The sequence below is a fragment of the Portunus trituberculatus genome, chromosome 42 (genome assembly GCF_017591435.1).
Source record: "Portunus trituberculatus isolate SZX2019 chromosome 42, ASM1759143v1, whole genome shotgun sequence".
Lineage (NCBI taxonomy): Eukaryota > Metazoa > Arthropoda > Malacostraca > Decapoda > Portunidae > Portunus > Portunus trituberculatus.
The window spans coordinates 3,101,984-3,128,816 of NC_059296.1; the positions used below are offsets into that span (position 1 = coordinate 3,101,984).

At 37.3% G+C, this 26,833-nt stretch overlaps 3 protein-coding genes across 6 annotated transcripts; 1 reads left to right on the forward strand and 2 right to left on the reverse strand.

Annotated features, from left to right (window-relative positions):
• Positions 1–1,920: 1,920 nt before the first annotated feature.
• Positions 1,921–5,784, reverse strand: LOC123517351 (THO complex subunit 7 homolog). Its single transcript, XM_045277365.1, has 5 exons — positions 5,540–5,784; positions 4,482–4,602; positions 3,947–4,063; positions 2,986–3,181; positions 1,921–2,316 (listed from the first exon to the last, which is right to left on the reverse strand). Exons 1-5 carry the CDS (start codon positions 5,547–5,549, stop codon positions 2,110–2,112), a joined length of 651 nt encoding a protein of 216 aa, XP_045133300.1. The 5' UTR covers positions 5,550–5,784; the 3' UTR covers positions 1,921–2,109.
• Positions 5,785–6,302: 518 nt separating this feature from the next.
• On the forward strand, positions 6,303–15,569 carry LOC123517352 (trafficking protein particle complex subunit 6B-like). 2 transcript variants are annotated; one of them, XR_006678451.1, is made up of 6 exons: positions 6,303–6,668; positions 8,381–8,442; positions 9,337–9,538; positions 9,771–9,950; positions 12,338–12,385; positions 15,379–15,569. XR_006678451.1 is itself a non-coding variant. In XM_045277366.1 (4 exons), the coding sequence occupies exons 1-4, from the start codon at positions 6,591–6,593 to the stop codon at positions 9,894–9,896; spliced, it is 468 nt and encodes a 155-aa protein (XP_045133301.1). In that variant the 5' UTR covers positions 6,303–6,590; the 3' UTR covers positions 9,897–10,525. The 2 variants fall into 2 exon arrangements, 1 of the variants encoding a protein (XP_045133301.1); XM_045277366.1 differs by lacking the exons at positions 12,338–12,385; positions 15,379–15,569 and having other exon boundaries at positions 9,771–10,525.
• An 893-nt stretch (positions 15,570–16,462) lies between these two features.
• On the reverse strand, positions 16,463–25,437 carry LOC123517350 (multiple inositol polyphosphate phosphatase 1-like). 3 transcript variants are annotated; one of them, XM_045277362.1, is made up of 10 exons: positions 25,296–25,437; positions 22,834–23,038; positions 22,510–22,650; positions 21,996–22,171; positions 21,626–21,751; positions 20,723–20,876; positions 20,271–20,484; positions 19,562–19,634; positions 18,728–18,861; positions 16,463–18,413 (listed from the first exon to the last, which is right to left on the reverse strand). In XM_045277362.1, the coding sequence occupies exons 2-10, from the start codon at positions 23,018–23,020 to the stop codon at positions 18,245–18,247; spliced, it is 1,374 nt and encodes a 457-aa protein (XP_045133297.1). In that variant the 5' UTR covers positions 23,021–23,038; positions 25,296–25,437; the 3' UTR covers positions 16,463–18,244. The 3 variants fall into 3 exon arrangements, with proteins under 3 accessions (XP_045133297.1, XP_045133296.1, XP_045133299.1); XM_045277361.1 differs by having other exon boundaries at positions 22,834–23,041; XM_045277364.1 differs by lacking the exon at positions 22,834–23,038 and having other exon boundaries at positions 25,296–25,370.
• Positions 25,438–26,833: the final 1,396 nt, after the last annotated feature.

Consider the following 26,833-nt stretch of genomic DNA (forward strand, 5'->3'; position numbering starts at 1 on the left):
TTCAATATGTAAGCATTTCTATCTCTCATAGTTTATGATCGAATATTTACAAACACTTCCTTCGCACAATATGGTATTTTAGGAAGAGCATTTATATCAATAAACATTTATTTATTTTTGTGTTACCACACCGGCGACCGGCATGTTAAATCGACCAGCAATCTTACATCACTCACACCGCTTAGCACTATCTTTTTGGTCAGAGGTCTTTTGAAATTTCGTTTGAATAGAAAATCTATGGTCTTGGATCATATGACCTGTAACACTGTTTCATTATATAACGTAATAAAAGAGATACAGAAATAGGAAACTAGTAACTGAAGAGAAAGGCTGGCTCACCCTTGGCTACAAGCAGGGTAACGCGCCCTACACCTGACTCACTCGCCGACCCGGAAATGGTATGGATATACACCTGTCATGTACATGAATTCACTTACATAACGCAGGCAGGTTCCTAGTAATGGGTAATAAGTGTGTAAAAATAATGACGACCACTGAAACAGAAGCAGGATAGGGATCTATGGTATAAACATGATAAGGCTTTTCTAGTATATGCATTATATTTCTTGGATAAGAATACAAAGCCAGAGGTATCACTCTTTGGTATGTTACACTACCTGACATATCATTCCGTATTTCAAGAGAATGTTACTGTGAGAAAGATATAACAGTATTAATGTAATCTTACTTAGCTCTGAGAGAGAGAGAGAGACCGCAAGCAATAATGCATCCATAAAATGTGCCACCATCAGTACTGGTAGTATGTATATTGCTCTTCTCTCAACACACACTAGGGAGAGCAGAAATTGCATTCTATCATATTTTCATGTAAACATAATATAAGAAAAGAAGGAAGGTGCAAGAGGCTATCAGGCATACACGTGACAGTCGCTGTAAGAACAGAGCTTATTGAATTCTGTATATCATCCCCATCCATGATTTTATCTAATCTTCTTTTAAAGCTGCCTTATGACTCAACGCTAACAACATGATTACTGAGCCTGTTCCATTCATCAAGCATTCTGTTAGAGAATCAGTTTCTTCCCATTTCTTTCCTAAACATGAATTTCTCAAGCTTAAACCCATTATCTTTGGTTTTATCCCCGCTACTGATCCTAAGAACTTTGCTCATGTCCCAGCACTGACCTGTACTGTTGTAACTTTCAAGGTAATGGTCATGACAGGTAATCTGTCATGGTTTATAGGATTCAGATTTTACTAAAAGCATATTTGACAATTTTTAAAAAATGATTATTCCCATATGTTTCATTTGGTGCATGTACTGGTTTGGAAACTTCTTATTAATAAGTACAAATAAATACTTATGTGTGGTTTGGTTGAAGATGAATTAGAATTGATGAGAATTAAATTACACACACACACACACAATCACCATTCTAGTGTGTCCAGTGCCACATCTAACATCATCATATATTCCTTCAAAATGTCTATTTATTTTACTGCACCTTGTTACAAAGGTAGCAATACCAAAGCCAGGATTATTACTAAGTCTTACAAACAAAATCTTTGAGGCTGCTTTGCTTAGAGAGAAAAGAGGTTTCAGTACAGAATATCACCAACAATAATCTCTGCTAGGAGAGATTCATATTTTGGATATTATGGCTGTGAATAGTCTATTGATCAGTCACTTACAAAATAGTAATTCATTTATCCCTCACATCTGCATCTATCAAAATCTTCAACTGTGCTCTTGTGATAATCATAACATGTTCAGTTAATATACCTTTACTTTAGACACCATTTGATATGAAGAGTTCAGGACACTTCTGGATGATGTGAATGATCATTCCATCACATGGTAATTAGACTTGTTGGATGATAAATCATTCATTCTTTCCTTACTTTTAACACATATATATGTTTTTCAATATATATCAAAGGTTAAGAAAAGTACAGTACTGTAATAGGTAAGTTTGTACTTATGCCTTTATCTTTCACATTTTTTTTATCAGTTGCTCAAAATAAACTACATTAAAATTATTTTGTTGAAATTCTGTCTGTAAAAAAATGAAAATGAAACAAAATAATGTCAGTTGACTGCTGAGTACAAAGAGTACAGTATATTGTTGCACCTATATAATATTCTAACTAGGCAGTGTCCATGGCTGAATCATTTATAGTTACAGTAGTTGTGTCTGTGAGATCAATTACCTCGTCAATAACACAGAGGTCATCACCTTGGGAGGGCACATTATCGTGAATCAGTGTTTGCTTTAACTGGTGTAGTGATGTAACCAAAACATGCAGCTGCTTCTGTCGTAAGCTGATTTTTTCTTCCAGCTGATCCCGTTTTGACTGAAAGACAAATGAAATATTTGCATTTATAGTTTGTGATATATATATATATATATATATATATATATATATATATATATATATATATATATATATATATATATATAAAATAATACTTGCAAAATACTGATACAAAAGTTATTTTGTCATCCCTTGCTTGGCAGCTGATGAACCTGTCGCCCGTCCTTTATGGATTTATATTTTGTGATCTGTTTTTTACTTTTACAACCTGATGAATGTCTTCACACAGAAGCTACAAGATCATAGCACTGGCCAATCCAAAATTTGCACACCAGTGTCACAAAAAAAAATCTTTACTATTTTGGCTGTGTTGCATGGAACATAATCATAAAAAAAAAAAAAAAAATCAGAGAGAAAACCAGGCAGCCTCCCCTGCTTAAAAATTGGAGTAAAAATGACAAATTTCACACATCAGCAAGATGTTTCAAATACTACAATAAGTTGCAACACTGTTGAAATTAAACCACTCTTAAATGTGGCTTTGAAAGGTTTCTGAGGTGTTAAAAGGTTCAAAGATTTTTGTGGTGAATGTACAACTATTATGTTTTGTATTTAGAAACTTCCATGTAAAATCTGTACATCTAAAATCATGTCCACTACAGCAACTTCAAGCCAATTAATCTAAAATTCCAGTTCCCACAACCTTACCTTGAGTGAATGAAGGTGTTGTGTGAGGTGAGCCAACTTGTTAGCTGTGTCTGAGCGGGGAGGGTGTTCCTTGATCAGCCGAGCCAAGGCATCATATTCTAATCTGTTGCGGCGCACTTGCCTGGCTTCCTCGAGTTCTTGCTTTGCTTCTTCAATGGCAACACAAGCTTTTTCAACATTGTTACTTGTCTCTTCCCTTCAAGGAAAAATAAAACAAAAAATTAGGTCTAGACAAATTTGGCATATAAGGATTTCTGCTATTAAGAACTGGCTTAATTAAGGGATACAAAGAAATATGTATTAGTAAATAAAAGATAACAGGACACATGATGGTCAATAATAATGGCATCTGCAGATCTACATACTACACACTAGTTAGCTAATAATAGCCAACTAATAATTGAAGAACATAATAAAAGAAAATATTGTTGATGACCATGGCAGAAGATTCTCCCATGTACTCCAACTTTGTAGATTCTCTCTCTCTCTCTCTCTCTCTCTCTCTCTCTCTCCCATCAAATGCTATAAATGTTTTCTTTGCATGAGTACCAGAGAGAAACTGGAGTCACCAAAAATAGAAGCTGTGAGTGTTGGTGTACCATTGTATGCCTGTATGCTGTGTGGTGGGTGCAGAAAGAAAAACTTAGTTAAATATGTGAACAGATTGATAGTACAAGAGGAAGAGATATGAAGGTAATAAAATTAAAACACTCAAGGAAGGAATGCAAGGACAGGACTGTATGAAGACTTCCATCAGGGTCACTCCCTTGACAAAGTTGAGATAAATTTACAAAAACAATTAATCCAATTAAAGTTATACAAATATGCCAAAGGGTCCTTTTAACTATGCATATGTGAAATGGATAAATTTAAAGCTTTTCCACTATATTTCATGGGCTTAGCATTCCAGCCATTCATGTCAATGGTCTGTGCTAAGAAAACCTTATTAGTAAAATAATACCTCAAAAGTTCATAGTTCTTGATTTCTTCATTATTCATGTCCACAATTGACTTCCACTTCAGAGAGGAATGTTCTATGGTTGCCAACTGTGTCAGAAGACGGTCATATTGGTTTTGACTGAAAGGCAATGTACATAATGTAAAATATTCTCTATATTATATTACTATTTTATAAATATAAATACAAAATGCTTAAAGAGTACTCTTTCTTTTTAGGACAAAAGTAAATAAAAGCTTCAAACATATGATCCATTCACTTCTTGAGCATTATGTTTTATTCACAATATTTGCTTAAATATAACTTCAATAATAAATCAATTCCCTAATACATTAATCAGTGTACGACAGCCTCTAGAAGCAAGATTTGCTTGTGTTTCTAGTTGTCATACAATTTAAACTTGTCAAATCTTGTTTTTCACAAATTTCCTCATGTTAAAATATCTAGTTACTTTTGCAACAAGTAATTCATTATACTATAGCTGTTAATGAAGAAAATGTCTGACATTGTGTATGGTAGTATATCAATCCTGCCTTACCTTTCTTGTGGGGAATCATCAGTGGTACACCATTTGATGAACTGCTTCATAAACATCATCATAAGTCTTGCATCTCCAGTTCCATCTCCATCAATCATCAACCTCCTCCTAATTATTTCCTCTGAAAATATAAACTGATTTCAAAAATACATATAGTACAGTATAACACCATGTATTATCACAACCAAAAACTGTTATATAAACAGTCACAATAATCTCTCATTATAGCAGATTAGTAAGGTCAGTTTGCTACATCTGATGATCATTAGAAAGGGTTTCCTCAGATTCCAGAAAAAAAAAAACAGGAAAATTTTTCTTGTATAGGATATTTTTTAGCTATCCTTGCAAGGTAAAATTCCTCCCATTCCTCACATGTCCTTGCTGTGGGGGCCTAACCTAATGCTTTCTTAAAACTTATATTGTATATCCAGCATCCCCAGTGTTTCAGAGCCTGGATGGTGCTTCCAAATTAAGAATTTTGGATTTGGCATTTTTTAACCATTTTCTGAATGGATGTCCTTCTTGCTCTTATAATGAGGCCAGGATTTCAACCCATATGTGGAGTGGTCCCTAATGCGAGTGTGGTCTCACTTAATGGCAGCCCTCTACCGTAACCTAAGCTAACCTGACCAAATCTACCTCAACCTTACAAAAAACCCAACCACTCATTGAAATAATTTTGGATGTTAAATAAGGGCATGAATTTTATCTAAGTATTTCCACATTAACCAAGTAATCTTTACCAATATCACTTCACATGTATATCCTCAACTTTCATAAGCAAATCAAAAATGGTTCTGTGTCTGTAAGTCTTAAGCTCCTCATCTACCAAGGCATGCTAATGGTGTGTAGTCCGATGCAATAAGTTCAATCAGATTGACATAACTAAAGGTAAAAATTTTGGTGCACTAGCAAACATCCAGACATCTCTTACTGTACATTATACATTTGTGATATTACCTTCTCATATGTTATCAAGTACTTCACTCAGCATTGTGTGCTCATATGTTGATCACAAAACCACAAGAGTTCCTTATACAACGTGTACTATAACTCACCATCACCCATGCTTGTGGTGTGTGTTGTTCGGGATGCAAAGATCTAGTGATTCTTATGAGCCCTGAGGTAGTCCTATGGCAGTATCACAGGCGTGGCAGCTGGGTGATCTTTCTTAGTAGGGTACACATGAGGTGGAGGGCGGCAGGCTATACTGGCATGTAGTATTGTGCTGTACAGCTGTGGCTGTCGGGCTGGGGCTGAAGAAGTGAATGTTTGTTTACCGAGACAGACAGAAATTAGAAAGAGAGAATGTAGTGTTTGTAACTTTTAGGGCTAACTGTATAATTTATCAGTCTACTGTACTACGAAAATAATGCACCCTGTTGCCATTTTACTGATGCAGTAACATTATAACCTTTACCTAGTAATACATAACACAGAAAAAAAAGTAATGACCGATATTGATTTATTTACAGATAAGTGCTTAGTAGTACACTTCAGAAAATACATGCGCATACTCTCTAATTACCTACACCTATAACACTAAGATTAATATGAAGTACACTGGTGTGAAACGATAAAATATTCTTTATATTTATTACTTACTGCATTTTTATTTCAGCAAGAGGCTGACCTGAGAAGCGAAGTATCTTCAAATATCTTTCTGTTAGGGCTGACTCTCCTGCTTAGATTTTTATTTAATGTCATCAGTTAATCTCTTCTCTTAAGTGTCTTACTTTAAATGAGAACAAGTCAAATACCAATGTTGAAATAACCATTCATAGCATTGGATAATTCTCCCGTTAGAAACGTGCTCTGTAAATACCAATAAGTCGCCTGACAGGCCAGCCAATCGTCATCAAAAGGCATTCTCAGTGGGCGTGAATCTGGTGTTATGGACATTGCTCAGTATTCATTACCATGGGTAATTGACTAATTGTCTCGTTACAGATTGTGTAACTTGCGTGTAAAATCAGTGAATGGCACTGAGAGCTAAGTGACTGTACCTCGACAATACTGTTTTGTTAGTCAGCCTCTGGAGCTCTGGCGTACTGCTGTACTACAGCCTAGAAGTAGTTCTGGCTGATTGTGGAGCAAGGTGCTACAGGGATGGCAGAGGAAGCAGTGTTTGATTTGGTACATATGGAGGCGGTATCCTACGTGTTTCAAGGCGACAAAATATCTGAGGTATGGCAACATCATTCGGTGAATGAAGGATTATCATTTATGTACTTCATTTCTGATAGTGGCAAGGACTGAGGGCTCATTCAGACTTCTTTCCGAGGCTGCAATGCTGTATTGACTGTTGGCTTCTTCTATTCTGGTTGAAATCTGTGGTAATTTAGAATGTGTGTGTGTGTGTGTGTGTGTGTGTGTGTGTGTGTGTGTGTGTGTGTGTGTGTTTTGTATTCTTTCTTTCCCAGGCTTAATTCTGCTCGTCATTGTGATGATAAAAAAAAAAAGATCAATATGCAGTTTAATCTAACCATGGGATCTCTGATGTGGCTTGAATTTTATGTTAAGAAATGTAGTAAATTGATTGATGGTTCATATGATTTCAGTTGCAAATGAATACATTTTTGAGTTATTACTTTTTTCAACTCCATCTCATGTTTAACATTCGTTCCCAACAATCCTGGGAGATTGGTACAAAATTTGGATTTTGGTAAATTTTTATCTTACCAATAGAACCTCCGTAAGTAAATACCTTCCTTCCCCTTCAGCGAGTATGGAGGCATGTGGGGAATCAGTTTTTTTTTGGGGGGGGTTAGCTATGACCCCCAGACCCCTACACTACATCACAGTGGCTGCATGCTCACCAACATCCGAACACACACATAACTCTCCTTGCTCGCGAGCGGAGCGACTAGCTTTGTCATTGTGGACTTTGTGTTTGAGAGGCACTACATGTCTCACCATGGTTGGGTGAAATTGCAAATTGACCAAAGATACAAATCATATTTCAATTGTACAAATATTCATTGCAGGTTCTATGAAGTTAGGTGTTCTGAGGCGTCTCCGACAGTTTTTCTCGCCCCTCCAACTGCTTACTCTGTATAAGGGCCTTATCCGTCCCTGTATGGAGTACTCTTCGCATGTTTGGAGGGGTTCGAGTCACACAGCTATGCTTGATAGGGTGGAATCGAAAGCTCTTCGTCTCATCAACTCCCCTGCTCTGACTAACTGTCTTCAGTCTCTTTCTCACCGCCGAAATGTTGTATCCCTTTCTATGTTTTATCGCTTTTTTCATGGTAACTGTTCTACTGATCTTGCTAACTGCATGCCTCCCCTCCTCCTGCGGCCATGCTGCACAAAGCTTTCTTCTTCCTCTCATCCCTATTCTGTCCAACTCTCTAATGCAAGAGTTAACCAGTACGCTCAATCATTCATCCCTTTCACTGGTAAACTCTGGAACTCCCTCCCTGCACCTGTATTTCCGAATTCCTACAACTTGTCTTCTTTTAAGAGGGAGATATCGAGGCATTTGCTCCTTTATTTCCCAGACATGACAGTTTGTCCCCTTAGACTTTTTGATGCAATAAAAAATTTGGTCTATTTTAGTATCCCTGACTAACTAAACCTAAACAAACGTAATGTAAGTTAACCTAACCTTAAAATTAATCTAACCTAACCTAAGCCAAATCTAACTCTGTTTTTGGGTCAATGTGTTGATTTTCAAAAGTATCAATATGAGTCAGTAGTAGCCGAGCACAAAAAAAAATCATAGATGTGAAGTACAGTGAGTATACTACCACAAAATACTGTTGTGTCACACGCTACTGACAAGGACCCATAGTAAATATTAACTGAAAACTTATTAAGAAATGCAGTTATGTGTACAGTATCTATCTCCAAAATTGGATGGATCTCCCTCACCTTTTATGTTTTGGTGTTTTCAGGATGAAGCTGTTGCAAAACTGGAACACATGGGGTTTGCTACAGGCTACAGACTTGTTGAAAGGTTGGTTTGCATTGTGTACCAAGTATGGATGAGTGTCTTATCTACGTATGTACAGTGAGTTGTGTCTTTTTCTGAAGGTGTTGCTCCTTTTTCTTGTTCTGTGAACATTTAGTTCTCAAAATTTGTATTTTGTTATTAGATATTCATTTAGACCTGCCAAGAATTCAAATTTTTAGATTCAATAAGAAAATGTAGAATAAAGTAGTACATAAGGAGTTGTCTAGTCAGTCAAGTTAATTCAAGATTCATCTTCTTGGTTTTTATGTTCAAGTTCTTGAAGCACATCACCTAAATCCAATTTTTCTGTCAATTGATGATCACCATATAAAATGGCCAAATTTCTGAAACGAACAGTATGTACTTACTCACTGTAGATCTCAAGTAGTTGTATGTGTATCAACTTGGGAAACTGTAATATCAAGCAACACTCAAAGCAGTATATAAAGAACATAAATCTTGTAGAATATGACAATGTTAGGCACAGAATTCTCCTGGCAAAATTTTTTGAATGAATTGCATTGAATTGCCCTTGTTTCTGCAGCTCACACTAATTATCTGCTTCAGTAACAGAACCAAAGTGCTTTAGACTTTTCTTTTAATCAGAAATTATTCTCTGTCAGTGTCATCTCAAAATTATCTTGCTGTCATGTATACTCTTCTTTCAGAAAGAGTATACATGTGGTATATAATATGATAAAGTTCATTGAACTTTTAAGATATTTCTGAAATGACTCTATCTCTTTAGGAAAACATCTTAGCTCAGCTTTGTATGACAAGTTAGCATATTTTGTTGTTTCACTTTTATCAACATTATGCTTCTTGGTTTGCTGATGGCCATTCCCAAAGTTTTTTTTAATAGTAAAACGTATTCAAGCCGTCTTATTTTTTTGTCAGATTGACAAGGGAATCAGGACGCTTTAAGGATGAGTTGGACATCATGAAGTATATTTGCAAGGACCTCTGGGTTACTGTCTACAAGAAACAGATTGATAACTTAAGGACAAATCACCAAGGTGTTTATGTTCTACATGACAACCGATTCAGGTTTCTGTCACGTATGGCAGCAGGAAAGCAGTACCTTCAGTATGCACCAAGGGTAAGCATCAGCAATCTGTGGAGAAATTTAATTGTAAGAGTAATATTAGCAATAGTCACCAACAATATCAAATACTGTAGCTCAGATAAAGATAGAAGTAAAATCGCTCATAAACTGGAAGTGTTTTAAATTCTGTATTTGTATTATTTCACTGAAAAGTAGTCATGTAAATGATAATTATGTTTTGTTTTCTTCTCTCTTTCTAAAGAATCTTGCCCTGTTTTCTTTGCAGTATCTGGCCTTCACATGTGGGTTAGTTCGAGGCTGCCTTGCCAACCTGGGCATCACGTGTGTGGTCACAGCTGAAGTGACTCAGCTTCCTGCATGCAAGTTTCAAATACAAGTTCAGCGGGGGTAAATGGCACAGCTGCTTTTCCTCATTGACCTCACGTTTTAGGGAGGATTCCTGAAAGTAAACTTCTTATGTTTTGTAACATTCTGCAAAAGTTACTTGCATATGTAGATATATTTCTTGTTTTCCTCAGTGTTAAGCATGCAGTAGATTATAACTATATAGTAATATCCTACTCCATATTATCACCAAAACCAAGACTATTTAGAGGATATTATCTTCCAAGTATTATTAGTTACTGTATAGTGAGATATGGGGTAGAATCTTGGTACTAATGTTAATTCTTTCCCTGAGGTAAATTTAATTATTATAGAGTATTTATGTTTAGTAATTACTAATTGGGACACAGGTAGTTAACATTGTATTGATGCTAAAAGAATACCTGCCTTACATGTATGCTGAGGCCCTGAATTGTACCTTGGCTCACTGAAGAAAGTACTGGGACTGGGAGAGAAGTTGATTTATAAATACATTCTGATAACTGATTCTAAGAGGTGATGCTCAATGTGTATGAGAAGAATTGTTTGGGAGGTAAATTAAACTGGGTCTTTGAAATATATGACATTTAAATGATTTTTGTATGTACTTCCTTACCAGTATTGTCCATCATGCAATGTATTTAAATCATATTAATAGATAAGTCTTTACATGTACCACTATTTTAAGTTGAGCATAGTTATGCACTGCACTGTGCATCCCTCCTGCACATTTCAGAGAGTTGAAATTAACAGTAACTAAACACCTGCTGTTCTGTGAAAGACTAAGCAATTGTACTGATGTAGCTGTAATGTATCTTACTCAAGGATATTCCTTTTCTTAATTTTTTTCTGTGTCCTCGTGGGCATCTTGTATTTTCTATTTCTCTTGGAAGTAGTTTCTCATTTATTTCTACCATCCTGTTCCCAAATTTTCATAACTTGTTATTTCCATATCTAACCTTTCTTTTCTTTGTTCCAATGTTGGCAAATTAATTTCCTTTAACCTGTCTTCATATATTAAAATCTTGAGAGAGAGAGAGAGAGAGAGTGTGTGTGTGTGTGTGTGTGTCTCTCTCTCTCTCTCTCTCTCTCTCTCTCTCTCTCTCTCTCTCTCTCTCTCTCTATATATATATATATATATATATATATATATATATATATATATATACACGAGTATGTAGGTTGTATGCAACCTGGAACCATGTCGCCTGCAATCTACCGGACCGGTACATAAAAATCGAAAGTAAGGAAAAAAATCATAACTTCAAATACGAAGGTGCTCATTTCTGTCCCCAAGGAACTATGTATAGGTACGTGTATCTTACGTTACTGGACGCGTCACCACGCGACCATAATGGAAACAAATAAGTGCGGCACACATCAAGAAGTATTGAGGGACAACGTAAGGAGACGTACTACCTACTGGTGTCTGCTGTGAAAATAAAATATTAATGCTCTAGCGACCGTGAATAGATTATACTATAACTATAAACAAGATTTAGTGATTATCATCCATGATTGAATAATCAATGTATGGTAACGTTTTTTTTCATGAAACAACAAGGTGCAGTCATTATAACTCATTATTTTAACGGTTAGCATTAACTTTTGAGGACTATCACTTACGTACTCGATGCATAAAAAACACCCATTACATTATTTGTTGGCCCTGTGAAACCTTTCCATTGACATTCATCAACATATGGCTCATGAATAATAAAATGATCAATATCATAAACACATCGTTAACATAAGTCATTGCAAAGCTTCCCTTAATCTTTTCCGAATCCCTTCCAGCCTCACAGAAAAAATTCTACACAAATTCACTAGCATAATTATGAAATGCTTTCAGACAAGCTGTAGGAAAGTCGCCAAAAATAATAATAGGCAAAAGTCGTGATAAGGAGAAATCGTACAAGGGAACGTATTCTCAAAAGTTTCGAGACGTGTTTCGGATTGTTATAAAAGCTACAGTAAGAAGTTAACTAAGGTTTTCACTTTTCACATGAGTTCTTATGATTCAAGAGGTAACATAACAAGGAATATATGCGTCGGCAATATAAGAACCATAGTAATAATCTCAATATTTCTTGAAAAGAATGTATTTATTTATTTTATTTTTTTCGAGTAAATAACATTTCGAGACATTGTTCGAGTGGTTCGGAGTTGTGAACATGTTTGGAATGACGGGGAAACCCAGGTGATGAGGGCAGCTTGTAGGAAGGCTGTACTCATACATCTAGAAGCCAGCTAGGAAGACAGAAGGGTAACAGGGAAGACTGTCCTCCGAGAGTAGAGGTACAAGGAAACTTCGTGGTGGTGGTAAGTCTAATCTAAGAACTGGTGGTGGTGGTGTCGGTGGTAAATAAAATGTTTTCGAGTGCTATAGTATATGTTATTGTTTGTTTCACTTCTACTAGTTCATATCATTTTCTATTTCTTTATTGTGATATATTTGTCAATTTGCAGATGCAGACATAGCTCATCTGGGTGACGGTGCCTCATTCGTATGTGCAGGTGGGTGATGGATTTATTTAACCATGCTGATCTGATGGATTATTTAATTTTGAAGTGGCGGTAAAGGCTTAATGTGATATAGTCAACCGGGGGATCAGATGGGGGCGTATGTAGCTTGTTAACAGCAGGGGTTTATATATTCGTTTGGTACATGGTTACGAGGTTTGTTCGAAGTGTTGTATTGGGTAAGTGTCATACAGTTGTAAGGGACCAAGGCTGTAAAGGGTAAATGTCATACAGTGGTGAAGGGCCAAGGCTGTAAAGGGTAATTGTGTCGTACAGTGGTGAAGGGCCAAGGCTGTAAAGGGTAAATGTGTCGTACAGTGGTGAAGGGCCAAGGCTGTAAAGGGTAAATGTGTCGTACAGTGGCGATGCGGTGTAGAGTAAATCGTTGGCCAAGTTAGTGACGTTAAGAGTAGGAGATTGCTTTTTTTTTTTTTTTTTTTTCTTCATCTGCTTCTAACCTACTACTTTACTACTACTACTACTACTACTACTATTACTACTTTACTACTACTACTACTACTACTACTACTACTACTACTACTACAACAACTACTAGTTAACTACTGAACAACTACTAATAATTACTACAGTGCTGCTGCTGCTACTACTACTACTACTACTACTATTACCCCCACCACCACCACCACCACTTAACCACTATTATTACCACCACCACCACTTAACCACTATTATTACCACCACCACCACCTAACCACTACTATTACCACCACCACCACCACCACCTAACCACTACTACCACCACCACCACCACTAACCACTACTATTACCACCACAACCACATCCACTACTATTACCACCACAACCACATCCACTAACTACTATTACCACCACCACCACAACCACATCCACTAACTACTATTACCACCACCACCACCACAACCACATCCACTACTATTACCACCACCACCACCACAACCACATCCACTACTATTACCACCACCACCACCACAACCACATCCACTACTATTACCACCACCACCACCACAACCACATCCACTACTATTACCACCACCACCACAACCACATCCACTACCACCACCACCACCACCACAACCACATCCACTACTATTACCACCACCACCACCACAACCACATCCACTTCTATTACCACCACCACCACCACAACCACATCCACTACTATTACCACCACCACCACCACCACCACATCCACTACTATTACCACCACCACCACCACCACCACATCCACTACTATTACCACCACCACCACCACCACCACATCCACTTCTATTACCACCACCACCACCACCACCACATCCACTACTATTACCACCACCACCACCACAACCACATCCACTACTATTACCACCACCACCACCACAACCACATCCACTACTATTACCACCACCACCACCACCACCACATCCACTTCTATTACCACCACCACCACCACAACCACATCCACTACTATTACCACCACCACCACCACAACCACATCCACTACTATTACCACCACCACCACCACAACCACATCCACTTCTATTACCACCACCACCACCACAACCACATCCACTACTATTACCACCACCACCACCACAACCACATCCACTTCTATTACCACCACCACCACCACAACCACATCCACTACTATTACCACCACCACCACCACAACCACATCCACTACTATTACCACCACCACCACCACAACCACATCCACTTCTATTACCACCACCACCACCACAACCATCCACTACTATTACCACCACCACCACCACAACCACATCCACTTCTATTACCACCACCACCACCACCACCACATCCACTACTATTACCACCACCACCACCACAACCACCACTACCACCACCACCACCACCACCACACTACTACCACCACCATTACTACCACCACCATTACTACTACCATCACTACCACCACCACCACCATTACTACTACCACCACCACTACTACCACTACTACTACTACTACCACTACTACTACTACTACCACTACCACCACTACTACTACTACTACCACTACCACTACCACCACTACTACTACTACTACCACTACTACTACTACTACTACTACTACTACTACCACCACTACTACTACTACCACCACCACCACCACCACTATTACTACTACTATATCTACTACTACTACTACTACTACTACTACTACTACTACTACCACCACCACCACCACTTATTTATTCTTTTCTGTAGTTATCAGTATTTTATTAGTTTGCTCTCAATATGTACACTTTTATACTAACTTTAAAATTTGGCATGTATTTGTTGGCTTTTGATGATGCAACCACTGGTACTATGGTCCTATATTGGCTAAAGCCGGAAAGCATTCTTTGATTTTGATTTAAAGAAAAGTACTACAGATGGTTTCCTGGCAAAGGATCCACCTATCTTAGTGTGCCTGCAGGTTAATGGGAGAGTTCTTACAAATGTTATGTACACTTGTACATGGTGTAACCAGTTTCTTTAAATATTGCTTGCTAGAAGTGAAGGTGTTATTCAAAGTAGAAAATGTGCTAAACTGATGCTTTGTTTAGCCATTCAAAGTAGAAAATGTGCTAAATTGAGGCTTTGTGGCATCGTGTAATTCAAGTGTGGCAGGATGAAGGATACAATGAATGTTAAGTGGCCGTTTTGTCATAGAAACAGTTTACATGCACACCTTACTGTGTGTTGTTTTAACTTTTTTTTTTTTTGCCAATCATGTGATAAAATCTAAATGTAATATCGCTGCCTTGGAATGAAACTTAAAATGGCTGACATGGTGTTTCTATGATGTAAGATGGCTGACCAGCCCGGCTGTTGTATATCATCCTGCCACATGAAAATTTCATCCCAAAGCTAAACAGCCTCATGTATGTGAATAGAATATTTTCTTAAATAATTTGCAGACTCCTGTTAATCCTGTGTAACCACTTTTAGTACATAAAGTACATCAATGATATTGACTGTGATTATTGGTTTTCTTTTCACTGCAGATTCCTGGTGATGAGACTTCTTGGTGTGGCGAGTGCTGAGCCTCTCCAGCCAGCATCATGCTTCATCTATTGTTACAGTAAAATATCTTGTAATGAACGTAGTGTGTTAGACTCGTGGACTGATAGTGTTGTCTGTTAACGAGCATCAATGTTTAAGTCAAAAGACTCTACCGAAATAAACATTTATTTTAGTTTTTTTTTAACAAATTTTTCCCTCAAAATATGTCACAAGTTCTCCGGAGACTCTTTGAGGTATTGTAGAGGCAGGATGGTGGTGTTCTCCCTTGGAATGTAATTTTTTTTTAACAAATTTTCCCCTCAAATATGTTACAAGTTCTCGGGAGACTCTGAGGTATTGTACTCCGGAGACTCTTTGAGGTATTGTAGAGGCAGGATGGTGGTGTTCTCCCTTGGAATGTAATTTTTTTAACAAATTTTCCCTCAAAATATCTGTTACAAGTTCTCCGGAGACTCTTTGAGGTATTGTAGAGGCAGGATGGTGTTCTCCCTTGGAATGTCCCTCTAAGTCTCCAGAGACTCTTCAAGGTATTGCCCCAAGATTAGTTATTTCCAAAGTTGGAGGCAGAATTCTAAATTATTTTCAAAGGTAGAATTTAAATAAGTTAAAAACATCTTTTACTACAGAACATAAAAACTATTACTTCGCATTCACATGACTTCCTTCCACACAAACTATTTCTTAATTCACATGTCTTCCACACAAACTATTTCTTAATTCACATGTCTTCCACACAAACTATTTCTTAATTCACATGACTTTCTTCCACACTAGTATGACCACACTGGTAAATACTACTACACATTCACATGATACTCTTCCACACTGGTATGACCATGTTTTTTTCCAACACTTTGTTTTCCCTTGGCCAGTGCCCTTGTAATGTAAAAAAAAAAAAAAAAAAAAAAAAAAATGTGGGTGGGAATGAACAGGTCTTCACAAAAACTTATCAAGTTGTCCATTTACAACAGTACACGGAATGCTTGTCATTATTCTGTTTTACGAGAATAATCTCTGTATGAGGAAGAATGTATTGAAAAAGATGACTACAAATGTAGTAGAATGTAGACACAGAAGAGCAATAAACAGCTGTAGACTTCTCTAAGGAGCAATAATGTGACCTGAAAGCTGATGGTGACTTCTCATTATGCTCTGTAAAACCATTATTTTAAATAGTGTACCTCTGCTAATACAGTAATGAAACTAATGAACCACCACTGCTGGTAAAAAAAAAAAAAAAAAAATTCCTGAAGGGATCCATAGACTTCTGCAGTAAGTATTCTGAACCACCTCGCATAGTAAGTAATTCCCTCGTGGCAATGATTTACTGTAGGTATGCACTTCTTACCAGCATGGCACCAGGTGCTTTAGAACACTACAAATTTAAGAAGTCCTTCTGAAGGGAAGTTTTTCACCAAGTGTCAGTGGTGGTGGTGGTTGTTATCGTAAAGTTAAGTGATGCCTTTTTTTACATAATAATAGTCTCACTAAAACTAGAGTGTCAGTAGTGGTGGTGGTTATCATGTAGAAGTTGTTGCATTTTTTTTACATTGTTGATAATGATAGTTTCACCAAAAAATATTAAACTAGTACCAATGATACACTGAATATATTTTGTTCATGGCAAGTCATCTTCCTTAACTTTTAGGCCATAATATAATGTACAGAATGCTCCTTGGGGAAGCCTAGAGCTGCTTAGTGGGTGGGTCCACTATTCTTCATTCGATATATAGATGCCATTTTCTTCTTTATATCCTCCATCTTGAACAAACTGACAAGTATTCTGTGCACTGCTGTAGACAAACTACACAGAGAAAGACATGAAAGTGAAGACATGCTTATTCAAATACATACCTGTGCAATCATTCTACAGTGCTGGAAAAAAAAGTCATGTGAAGGCAGCCTAAGGAGTTTCTGATCATTATCACTGGACTAGATTACAATCACAAACTAGGTAAACATATAAAAATCAAGATCTGTGCATTAATATCTTTGAGGCCATGAGTAAAAGAGCTCTTATTGCAGATAATTAATGCACCTGAAAATATAACTGGATAAGAAAAACAGCTTGCTATCTGCAGTCTGGGGGAGGGCACCACCTAAGTGGGAGCACCTGCTTTGTCATGTAAGTGATGTACATAACTTTCTCAAAGTAGTACATCACCAAACACGTGGATACTAAATACTGTATATACTGTACAATGGAGCATTTCTAATATACAAGTGAATTTCACTATTACATTAATACTGTAAAATGGAAACTCATTCTGTTTTGCCTTTACTTTTTTTTTCAAGGGGAGCTTTAATATAATGTGGATTTTAGACATTTGCAATTGCCTCTGAAGCAACCCTGTGATAAACTTGGGGTCACGATACCTAAACGCAATTTTCAGTGACATTTAATGTTAGCAAGAGTTTGAAAAGTGGCACTGAAAACTGAACATCTGTCCATGCCAGCATGAACTGTGATCTCAAAACCATCTACTGTTTGACAATCTATGCTCAAGCATTGGTGCAAATGATTATTAATGTAGAGCTTATAATAAACTTTGAATTAAATTATTTGAATTAAATTATTTAATGTAGAACTCGTAATATACTCTGAATTAAAAATGATCTCTAATACACTTGCTTAAAATTAACACTCAGAAAAATCTTTGAAATAAATTAATACACAGCCTGTTTTCTTCACATGAAGAATAACTGCATTAAGCAGACCATTCAACCCGTTAAGTGTTGGGAGATTACAAGATAATTCTCCTGCCCCTCCACAACCTTATCTTCCTTTCATTCCAGAGAGCATGTCCAGGAATTGATATTTACTCAAAACATCCTATTACTCTATCACTAGAGTTCATCCTTCAACATACAGAGGGCATTGAGGTCACAGGAGAGATGGTTTTCCTTCAGCCAGCGCTGGAATTCCTCCCAAGCACACACAGTTCTCTGGCAGGCCTCACCTATAGGTACCGGCTCCCCTTGGAAGAACAGAGCAACCTTGTATTCTGGCTCACACCTGCGTTACAGACAGAACATCAAGAAAAATTAGAAAAATTACTATATCTAAAATAAATAAATAAAACAATTCCAATGAAACATTCATCATCAAACTATTTCTTTTCCTAGTACGAGGTTATCATGACTGATGAATGACAAGGCAATCCTGTCATCATCATATTCTACCTATTACAAAATTGCCAAATGAGATCATGATGAAAACATGGTCTGAGAGCACTTAGCATATCTATATACTGGTTCATTAAATTGTATAAGCAAATCTAAAATATGGAACTCAGATTACAGCAGCAAAGTGGCTGACAAAATTCTTACTTGTAGAGAACAAATGCCAGGTTTGCAGCAAAGGGCGAGATGAAGCTGGTCCTCCACACTCTGTTCCTCATGTCCTCAAAGTTGTCATGACGCAGGTGCTGGGGTGGCCGGAATAGACCCAGACTGGCCATGACCTAAAGCAAGAAGAGCACTCAATATATGTGATATGCATATTTATTTTTTTATCCTTACAAGTAAAGTTTCTTATAGAATGAAGATGTTTAAACTGAACGTTATCAAGGCAGTGCTGGTATACCATATAAATTATGAATAAAGGTAAAACATTAGCTTAGTTGCTTATGAGAAGGAAGAGTTTATTACTTAACATAATGCATGATTATAAATTTTCTCCAAAATTGTTTAAGATCTGAGGGATGGCTCTGAAGTGCATGTAAGCACGACACACAAGATGAAGGAACTTTCTGATGTGACCAAGACTTTTGCTGAAGTTCAACAAGGAAAATAAAGCAGTGTTTGTGTTGATTAACTATATAGTAAGTTATATACTGAAGTAGTCACTTTCTTGAAGTAATAGCATCTATCTTAATTGAGAGAAACAAAATTAAAACAAAGACAAGAACTATGTTACCAGAAAAATATCTAATATCTAACCTATGATATGGTGTAGACATACAGCACCATTGCATACAAGTGAAAAAAAGTTAACAGTAAACATATATTTTTGTTTTAAACACCTCAAATAGAACAATAAACACTGTCATCACATCATGTATATTTACTGATAAAGCATAACATGTATATTCATTGATAAAGCATACATTAATCAGATAGAAAAAAAATATAAAAATTTTACCCAGCACTCCCATGTCTTACCTTGAACACAGTCTTATCATGAGCAAAGTAGAACACACCTCTTGGCTTGACCTCTCCATCCTTTTGAACTGCACTGTAAAATAACAGTAGTAATTTATACTTTCTCGCACTTATGTTTTGTGATAGGTAAAGGTCAAACATACACAGTACATGTCACGTTCAATTTGCCGTTTTCATTCGTATCACAGACCTAAATAATTTCTGATAAGCATTAATGGACAATGAAAAGATTTGTTCATTCTACATGTTACGTTAGACAAATCCACTTCAGAGAATCTCACTTTGTAGTACATGAACCATTACCTAGTTTAATTCAATTAAGGAACAATTATCATATCATATTCCTACTAGTGTTACTTTATGAAGGCCACTTAATTTCAAGATTACAAGATGGTTGGTTTTTGAAAAATGAAAAATTTCTGAATGTTTGTCGACCTTGAAAGTGTACACGACTTCCACAACCTGAGCTACAGTGGTCTTTTTCTGAGCAGTAATCTTCTAGATCTTGAACTAAAGTCACCTAAACAATGACAGTCCATCTTGTGATTGATAGATTTTCATTTCACATCAGGATTATCCAGATTAAGCCTTTATAATATACAAGAATGTCTCAAGAAAGGCTTTTTACTCAACAATCATATACATTCTTTACTCCTGCAAATATTTACACATACATTTAATTTCTATACATAGTATCATTATTACTTACTGCTGAAATAGTTTGCGTATGTCATTCAGGGTTTGGCAAGCGGTCTTTCCATTCATGGGATGACCAAAACTGTCTTCATAGTAGTACTTCAAGTCCTGATGGTATTCCATTACTTCAAAGTCATAGTGGGAGAAGGCTGAGCACCAAGCACTCTTCCGCTGTGGCCACCAAGCTGCTTCATAGCGACACTCGTCGTACATTGCAACCACCTCATCTGCAGGTAAAAAGGAAGGAAAGGCAAAGAGATGCAATTTGGTTTTATATCAGTCGTATGATATCACCAAAAACTAATGCACCATATATACATAAGTTCAAGTCAACCCAAATGAAAACTAAACCTTTAGCTAAAAATTTACATCCTTCTTGTATTCACTGAACAACTTTTCCACCAGCAATATTCCCATTATGCAATGACTTCTCCATAAGTGTGTTTCAGACACTATTTGACATACCTGTGGACAGAGGATGCATAAAACCAAGCCTGGCACTGACTGCATGAACCATTTTCTTGAAGTGTTCTGTTTCAGTAAATAACCAACGCTCTTTGTAAGTAGTTTCATTGTTCTTGTAGACCTCCTGCAGCCACCTTGGACATGCCTTGTAGAACTGTTAGGATAAGAGAACATATATTCAGTAAGACTTCCATTAAAAATATATATTAGTGTCACATCAAGAAAGAATAAATAAAAAAAAAACTATTATAACAGTCAAAGTTTTCCCAAGCAAGCAAGAGGTTTGTAATTCTAAGCGGTCTTCAATGTAAATTCAAAAGGTAGTTTACTTTACTGTCATGGCTCTGACCAAATACATGATTCATATAATTTTCTCAAGCTTCACATTCACATGTGACCCTCAATTTAATGGACACCAATTTAACAGATTTTGGATTTAACAGACCACAAAATCTCAACAGACAAGTACCCCAAAATAGACATTCTAAACATACATATAAACTAGGCATATATCATAAATAACAAAAAATTCCAACTTTCCTGTGCAGAATACTTTCATGACTATATGAAACTTTTTTACCCCAAACAAAATCCCAAAGAAACTTTCCTTTGTAAAATAGAGATGCCTCTTGTGTATAGCATAAATATGACATAAAGCAAATCCAGCACAAAATACAGGATAAAAAGCATTCTACTTGGATCCATACAAGATTGGAAATAATGAGAAAGTAACTATTTTCTTCTCTGTCTCTTTATTCTAATCATCAAGAGTATAACACGATAATCAAGATTTTTGTTCATCTGAAACGTGAATCATTTCATTATACAGTATGTACAGATAATTTCTTGAGCTACATTCCTCCATTATCTACAGTTGCTATCTTCATAACTTTAAGAACTCACCCTCAAAATAAAGTTTGGGCTGTAGGCTTTTGGTAGTTCAATGTTGCCCACTGTGTCCTCCCCAAACATGCCTCGCAGAAAATGGTATGCACTCTGCTCTGTGCGATTTTTGACAGTAAAATCAATCTGAAAGGAAGCAATGCTTTGAATGAAGTATGTCATTCAAAAGATATGAATGTAAAGCATACTGACATAGTATAGGTGATGGCATGAGTGACATGACTGGAGTGTTATATAAAGCACAAGGAAAGCACTGCAATATCCAGCTGTGTCTCATTCTTTGCTACCAAGAAGAGACTCTTCAGATTAACATAAGAGAGAAATGTAAGTGTCATTCTCTCTTCTCCTAGAACTTTTCCTAATCTTTTACCTTGAACAAGCTGGAATCAAAATCCACATCGAATAGATCAGGAAGGAATTCACGCCAGTGTGTGCCAATGGAAGCCATCTCGTCATGCCCCATTTCCTGTAACTGCTCTCTGTCACGCAGCTCAAAGGGAGGAAACCAGTCTGTTAGCTGAGACACATCACGCTCTTTAAGGCAGCCTGAGGATAAAAAGGTCTGTGTCATGATTCAATTACATCCAAGGAGAGCATGTAACACATGTTCTAGAACTAAACATATGAAACATCTAGAACAGAATAAGCATACCCAACACATTGTAGTTTTGAGTTATTGGCCTTTAAATTTTGTCAATATCATATGTATAAATATATATATATATATATATATATATATATATATATATATATATATATATATATATATATATATATATATATATATATATGAACATAATGCACTTGAACTAGATAGATCAATCCATTCATACTGTCTAGTTTTATTGATATCTGGATAGAAATAAAGAGTTAAAGTGGCTCACCTCTGTCATGACGATGGTTATCCCTGATCCTCTGGCTGAGAGGTGGCAATAGTTTCACCAAGTGTCCCATGTCATTGGCAGTGGGGAAGCGCGTGCCATGCCTTGCCAGCAGCCACACCTGCTTTGCTGAGCAGCCACGCACTACTCATATAAAGCACAAAAACAGCATATAATTATTATGAGTATTATAGTACTTCCTTGCATTATAACATCACATTAAGTTTGAGAATCTTATGTAGTTATACCAACAATGTAAAGAAAACAGAGACAGCCTTGCAATTTTTGTACCATTTTTATAGTACATCTGGGCACTCCATCCCTCACCTGCCTCAGAGTATTTTTCCCAATGGCTTCCATCTTTGTGGGCATTGAAGTATCCTGTCTTTGTGGACAGCAGGTGGAGTGGTGTATCATCTTCTACACCCTCACAAATGGGTAAGCTGTGGCACTGGCAACACAGCAACACAAGGCAGAGAGTCAAGCCAGAAGCTGTGGCACCTTGTCTTCCCATGTTATCTGATGGACCAGCCTACTGGGAAGTTGACAGAATTACCAATGTGGTAGTGGGACAAATCGACTGCACACCAACATGAGTGGCCCACCAACCTGAGTGCCAATGCAACCAATCTTTTTCCCCTAAAAATTTCCCCCAGTCCATTCTTTCTGATTTCTATTTTTAAGTCTAGTTTCTGGACCCTTGTCCCTGGCTATTCCTGAATGAGAGAGTGACATCAACCAGTGCAGGTTTATTCAGACAATGGCTCAGTTAGGCCAGTTAGTGGCTGATTTGGTCCTTGTTGCTGGCTTATTCGGCTAATTAGTGTTAATAATAAAGTAATTCACCTCGGTCGCCTGCTGGTCACCCAGCCAGTCTTCCTCATTACGAAGCGAGCTCAGAGCTCATAGACTGATCTTCGGTTAGGACTGAGACCACATCAACACACAACACACACCGGAAAAGCGAGGCCACAACCCCTCGAGTTACATCCCGTACCTATTTACTGCTAGGTGAACAGGGGATACACATTAAGAGGCTTGCCCATTTGCCTTGCCGCTTACTGGGACGAGGCAAATGGGCAAGCCTCTTAATGTGTGTGTGTGTGTGTGTGTGTGTGTGTGTGTGTGTGTGTGTGTGTGTGTGTGTGTGTCCATGCTTAAGTGTACCTGTATGTATGTGTGTCTTTTCAAATACAGCTGGCAAGAAGACACCAGGGAACATGTTTAGCATTTGACAGTATGAGCAAAACAAAGCAGCCAAATGAAAGAGGACTGCATAATATGCAGAAGTCAAGAAAGGTCCGAATCAGCCACGAATCTGGTCTGAGTAAGCCAGCATATACTTCAACCATCTGTGACACAAACTGCCTCCATGCCTTGCTATTTGCTACCACAATGTAATGGTCTCACTGCTACATATTGTTTGAATACATCAGACAACCAGTAAGGCAGGCTTGCTATGTGTGAACCATTCAACAAAACAAGTTCAGATTCTCACGATTCTATAGATGATGAATACAACTTCATTTGATGTACTACTTTAGTGAATTCAAAAACATAAGACAACAATCATGCTTCACGAATACATGAGCCTCAATAATGTTGTCAAGGAAATTTTCCCTGGAATGGTAACAGTGTTCTGTTTAGGGAAATTTCCCAGAATCATAACATTGCTTTGACGCTCGAACTAGCTTCAGTGTACTCGACTTTGACATGAGCTACTTGGTTCACGCTGACTCGTCCATAATTCACCACTGTTATGGGAGGAGTAACCGGAAATGTGGCAGTATGATAGCTTAGCATATTGATAACTTTCCTCACCAAGATCATCCAACAGTACACAACATGAGTATAGAAAAAGTCGAAGGACCTGTGCATAATAAAGAAAAAAAATATATAGCTTTGAAGTGGTTGTCATTGTTATGTGGATGTGACTGGAGATGTTTTATTTGACTTGCAAAGGAGAAGTATATAACTGACTCATGATGATTTGTCACAAGAAGTTGATGAAGCAATGAATCTTTTTTTTTTTATGCAAAAAGGAAGACTGCCAAGGGCTACAAACTGTTAAAAAAAAACAAAAAAAAAAACAAGGCCCACTGGAACTGCAGGTTCCCTAAAAGATTTAAAAGAGTCAGCCAAAAACCAGGGACAAATGTCTTGACATTTGTCAAGAACCCTACCTTAAACCTAACATAATGACTGACAGACTGCTACAGAGCCTGTGCAATATTACAAACAAACACATGAACACCCTCAGTACTAACAAACACATGAACACACTCAGTACCCTCTAACTGACTGCTGTGGAGGGATCCAGAGCTAAAATTGAGGTACATCTAAGAAATTCAGTCCTGAAGTTATTACCTATTCATTTCCGATAGGGCAAAAATGGGGATTAGAAGTGCTCGTAAAGTGTGAGCTAGATCGTGAGATTGTGTATAGTTACGTGTGGTGTATTGCTTCAAACTGCAATAATTCCTGAGCCTATATAAACACACACACAAAAAAAAAGATAAATAGAACAAACTGAATGAATAAATAAATACATACCTCTGAACAAGATCACCACCACGAAGCTGTTGATGGCACTTAACAAAAAATATAGATCAGAATGAGTTTGTCAACATGATACTCAGGATTCATCACGGGCCTTTACCAAACACAGCACCGGCCTTCACTGTCACAGCTTTGCCTCCCGAACTGCTGCACCATCTTTCACTGCCCAACAACAGGTTAATGATAATCAGTATACAAAGTACGTACTCTTCCAGCAGGCAACTACTTACAGGTTCATGGATGGACAGTGGTTTGCAGCGTTGTTTCTCACGTACAGCTACCTGCCATACTGCCCACCTCCAAGGCCACTTAATCTTGACCTTGATGCTACAGGTGGTTCGGGATCGCTCCGGAGCCAGGCCTTTGGATCGGCAACTCCTGTAGAGAACAAAAGAAGAAAAGAAAGAAGAAGAAGAAGAAGAAGAAGAAGAAGAAAAACAAGCAGAAAAAGAAGAGCAATATTCTATTCACTAGTTATCCCTACACCTCGATCGCCACATTCTCTCCTTCACAGCTTGAATCATCCTTTCACTCATCCCTTTATATCAGGGGTTCTTAATCTGGGGTTCGCAAATCCCCAGGGGCTTACAAAAAGATTTCCAGGGGTACTGAGATGGCTGATTTAATGATACATCCTTTGCAGAATACCTTTGCCTATTGATTTAGTGTCAGTCACTAAATTAACATTCTGTTCGATGTCAAATTACTGTGGGTTCGGGTAGATGGTCTTATAACTCAGAGGTTTCTTAACGAGAAAAAGGTTGAGAACCCTGATCTATAGTGTAAAGGCATAAACATTTCCTCCTACAATGCCCAGCCTTCACCAATGAAACATCCAAACACCCAATTGGAAAATTACTTTTTGAAAAATCTAGTATAGAAGAAAATAAGGAAATAATATATGATTTTTAGGAAAATAAGATAACAAAGTAAAAAGTTTAAATAATGATTAATTACAGCTACAGACCCAGACAAAACCCAAACCAAAACACATCAGGAAGTGTCGATATCCAAGCTACACTTCCGCCTATCAACTGAACTGAACTGAATACCATGTTCAGGCTATGGCAAGACAGAGCTTAGGAACACGGTGATGAAAACACTACAGCACCCTCGGACTATTTCTGTTTCTCATAAAGAAAACGGAACAAATATTGCTCTACTCATTCCTTGTGAAGAATTAACCTGTGCAGAAGCGAGGTGAAATGTGTGTTAAGGTTCCGTGCTGTATTTAAGTCTCTAGAAATGAAAGATCTTGGTACACCAGACAATTATGTTTTGCTCTATATTATGATGTTAGTCGTATAAACTCAAGTAACTATAAAGAAATACCATGGTAGAATAAGAACAGAAAAATACTGGAAGGAGTAAAAGCATGGTAAATCAATAGATACATCGTAATACAGTGTTTAGAGACGACTACTCTGTACCGTGAGACGAATTAAACCAACCTGCGAACACTGAAAATGTGACAGTTTGGGTCCTCTCCTATTGACATTAATCAAAGTATTACGATTTATTCACAATAGTAATATATTACACTCAGACGGAACACGGGCCTGATGTGTTTGAGATGTGGCATTTTGTTATAGTACATTTCGCACTATATAGCGACTGTTTAGGACCGAAAAACTATAGCTTCAGGTAGATATACAATAATGTTATCTATCGATTTTCAGTCTTAAAGATAGGGAAAATTACAAATATTGATGCATTTCTTTTATAGTCCTCCTTGCTTCTCGAAAAGGTGCACGAACTTAGAAAAGGT

Bases quoted from the DNA above. Each gene is read 5' to 3' on its own strand.
- LOC123517350 (XM_045277362.1), bottom strand. From the start codon at position 23,020: ATGGGAAGACAAGGTGCCACAGCTTCTGGCTTGACTCTCTGCCTTGTG. The intron at 22,172-22,509 runs GTGAGCCACTTT...TTTTATCCTCAG, and splicing joins TAACCATCGTCATGACAGAG to GCTGCCTTAAAGAGCGTGAT. The intron at 18,414-18,727 runs GTAAGAATTTTG...TCTGTAACGCAG, and splicing joins CTGGCATTTGTTCTCTACAA to GTGTGAGCCAGAATACAAGG.
- LOC123517351 (XM_045277365.1), bottom strand. The intron at 4,064-4,481 runs GTAAGGCAGGAT...ATTGCCTTTCAG, and splicing joins GATGATTCCCCACAAGAAAG to TCAAAACCAATATGACCGTC. The intron at 2,317-2,985 runs GTAAGGTTGTGG...TTTGTCTTTCAG, and splicing joins AACACCTTCATTCACTCAAG to TCAAAACGGGATCAGCTGGA.
- LOC123517352 (XM_045277366.1), top strand. From the start codon at position 6,591: ATGGCAGAGGAAGCAGTGTTTGATTTGGTACATATGGAGGCGGTATCC. The intron at 6,669-8,380 runs GTATGGCAACAT...TGGTGTTTTCAG, and splicing joins AAGGCGACAAAATATCTGAG to GATGAAGCTGTTGCAAAACT. The intron at 9,539-9,770 runs GTAAGCATCAGC...TTTTCTTTGCAG, and splicing joins ACCTTCAGTATGCACCAAGG to TATCTGGCCTTCACATGTGG.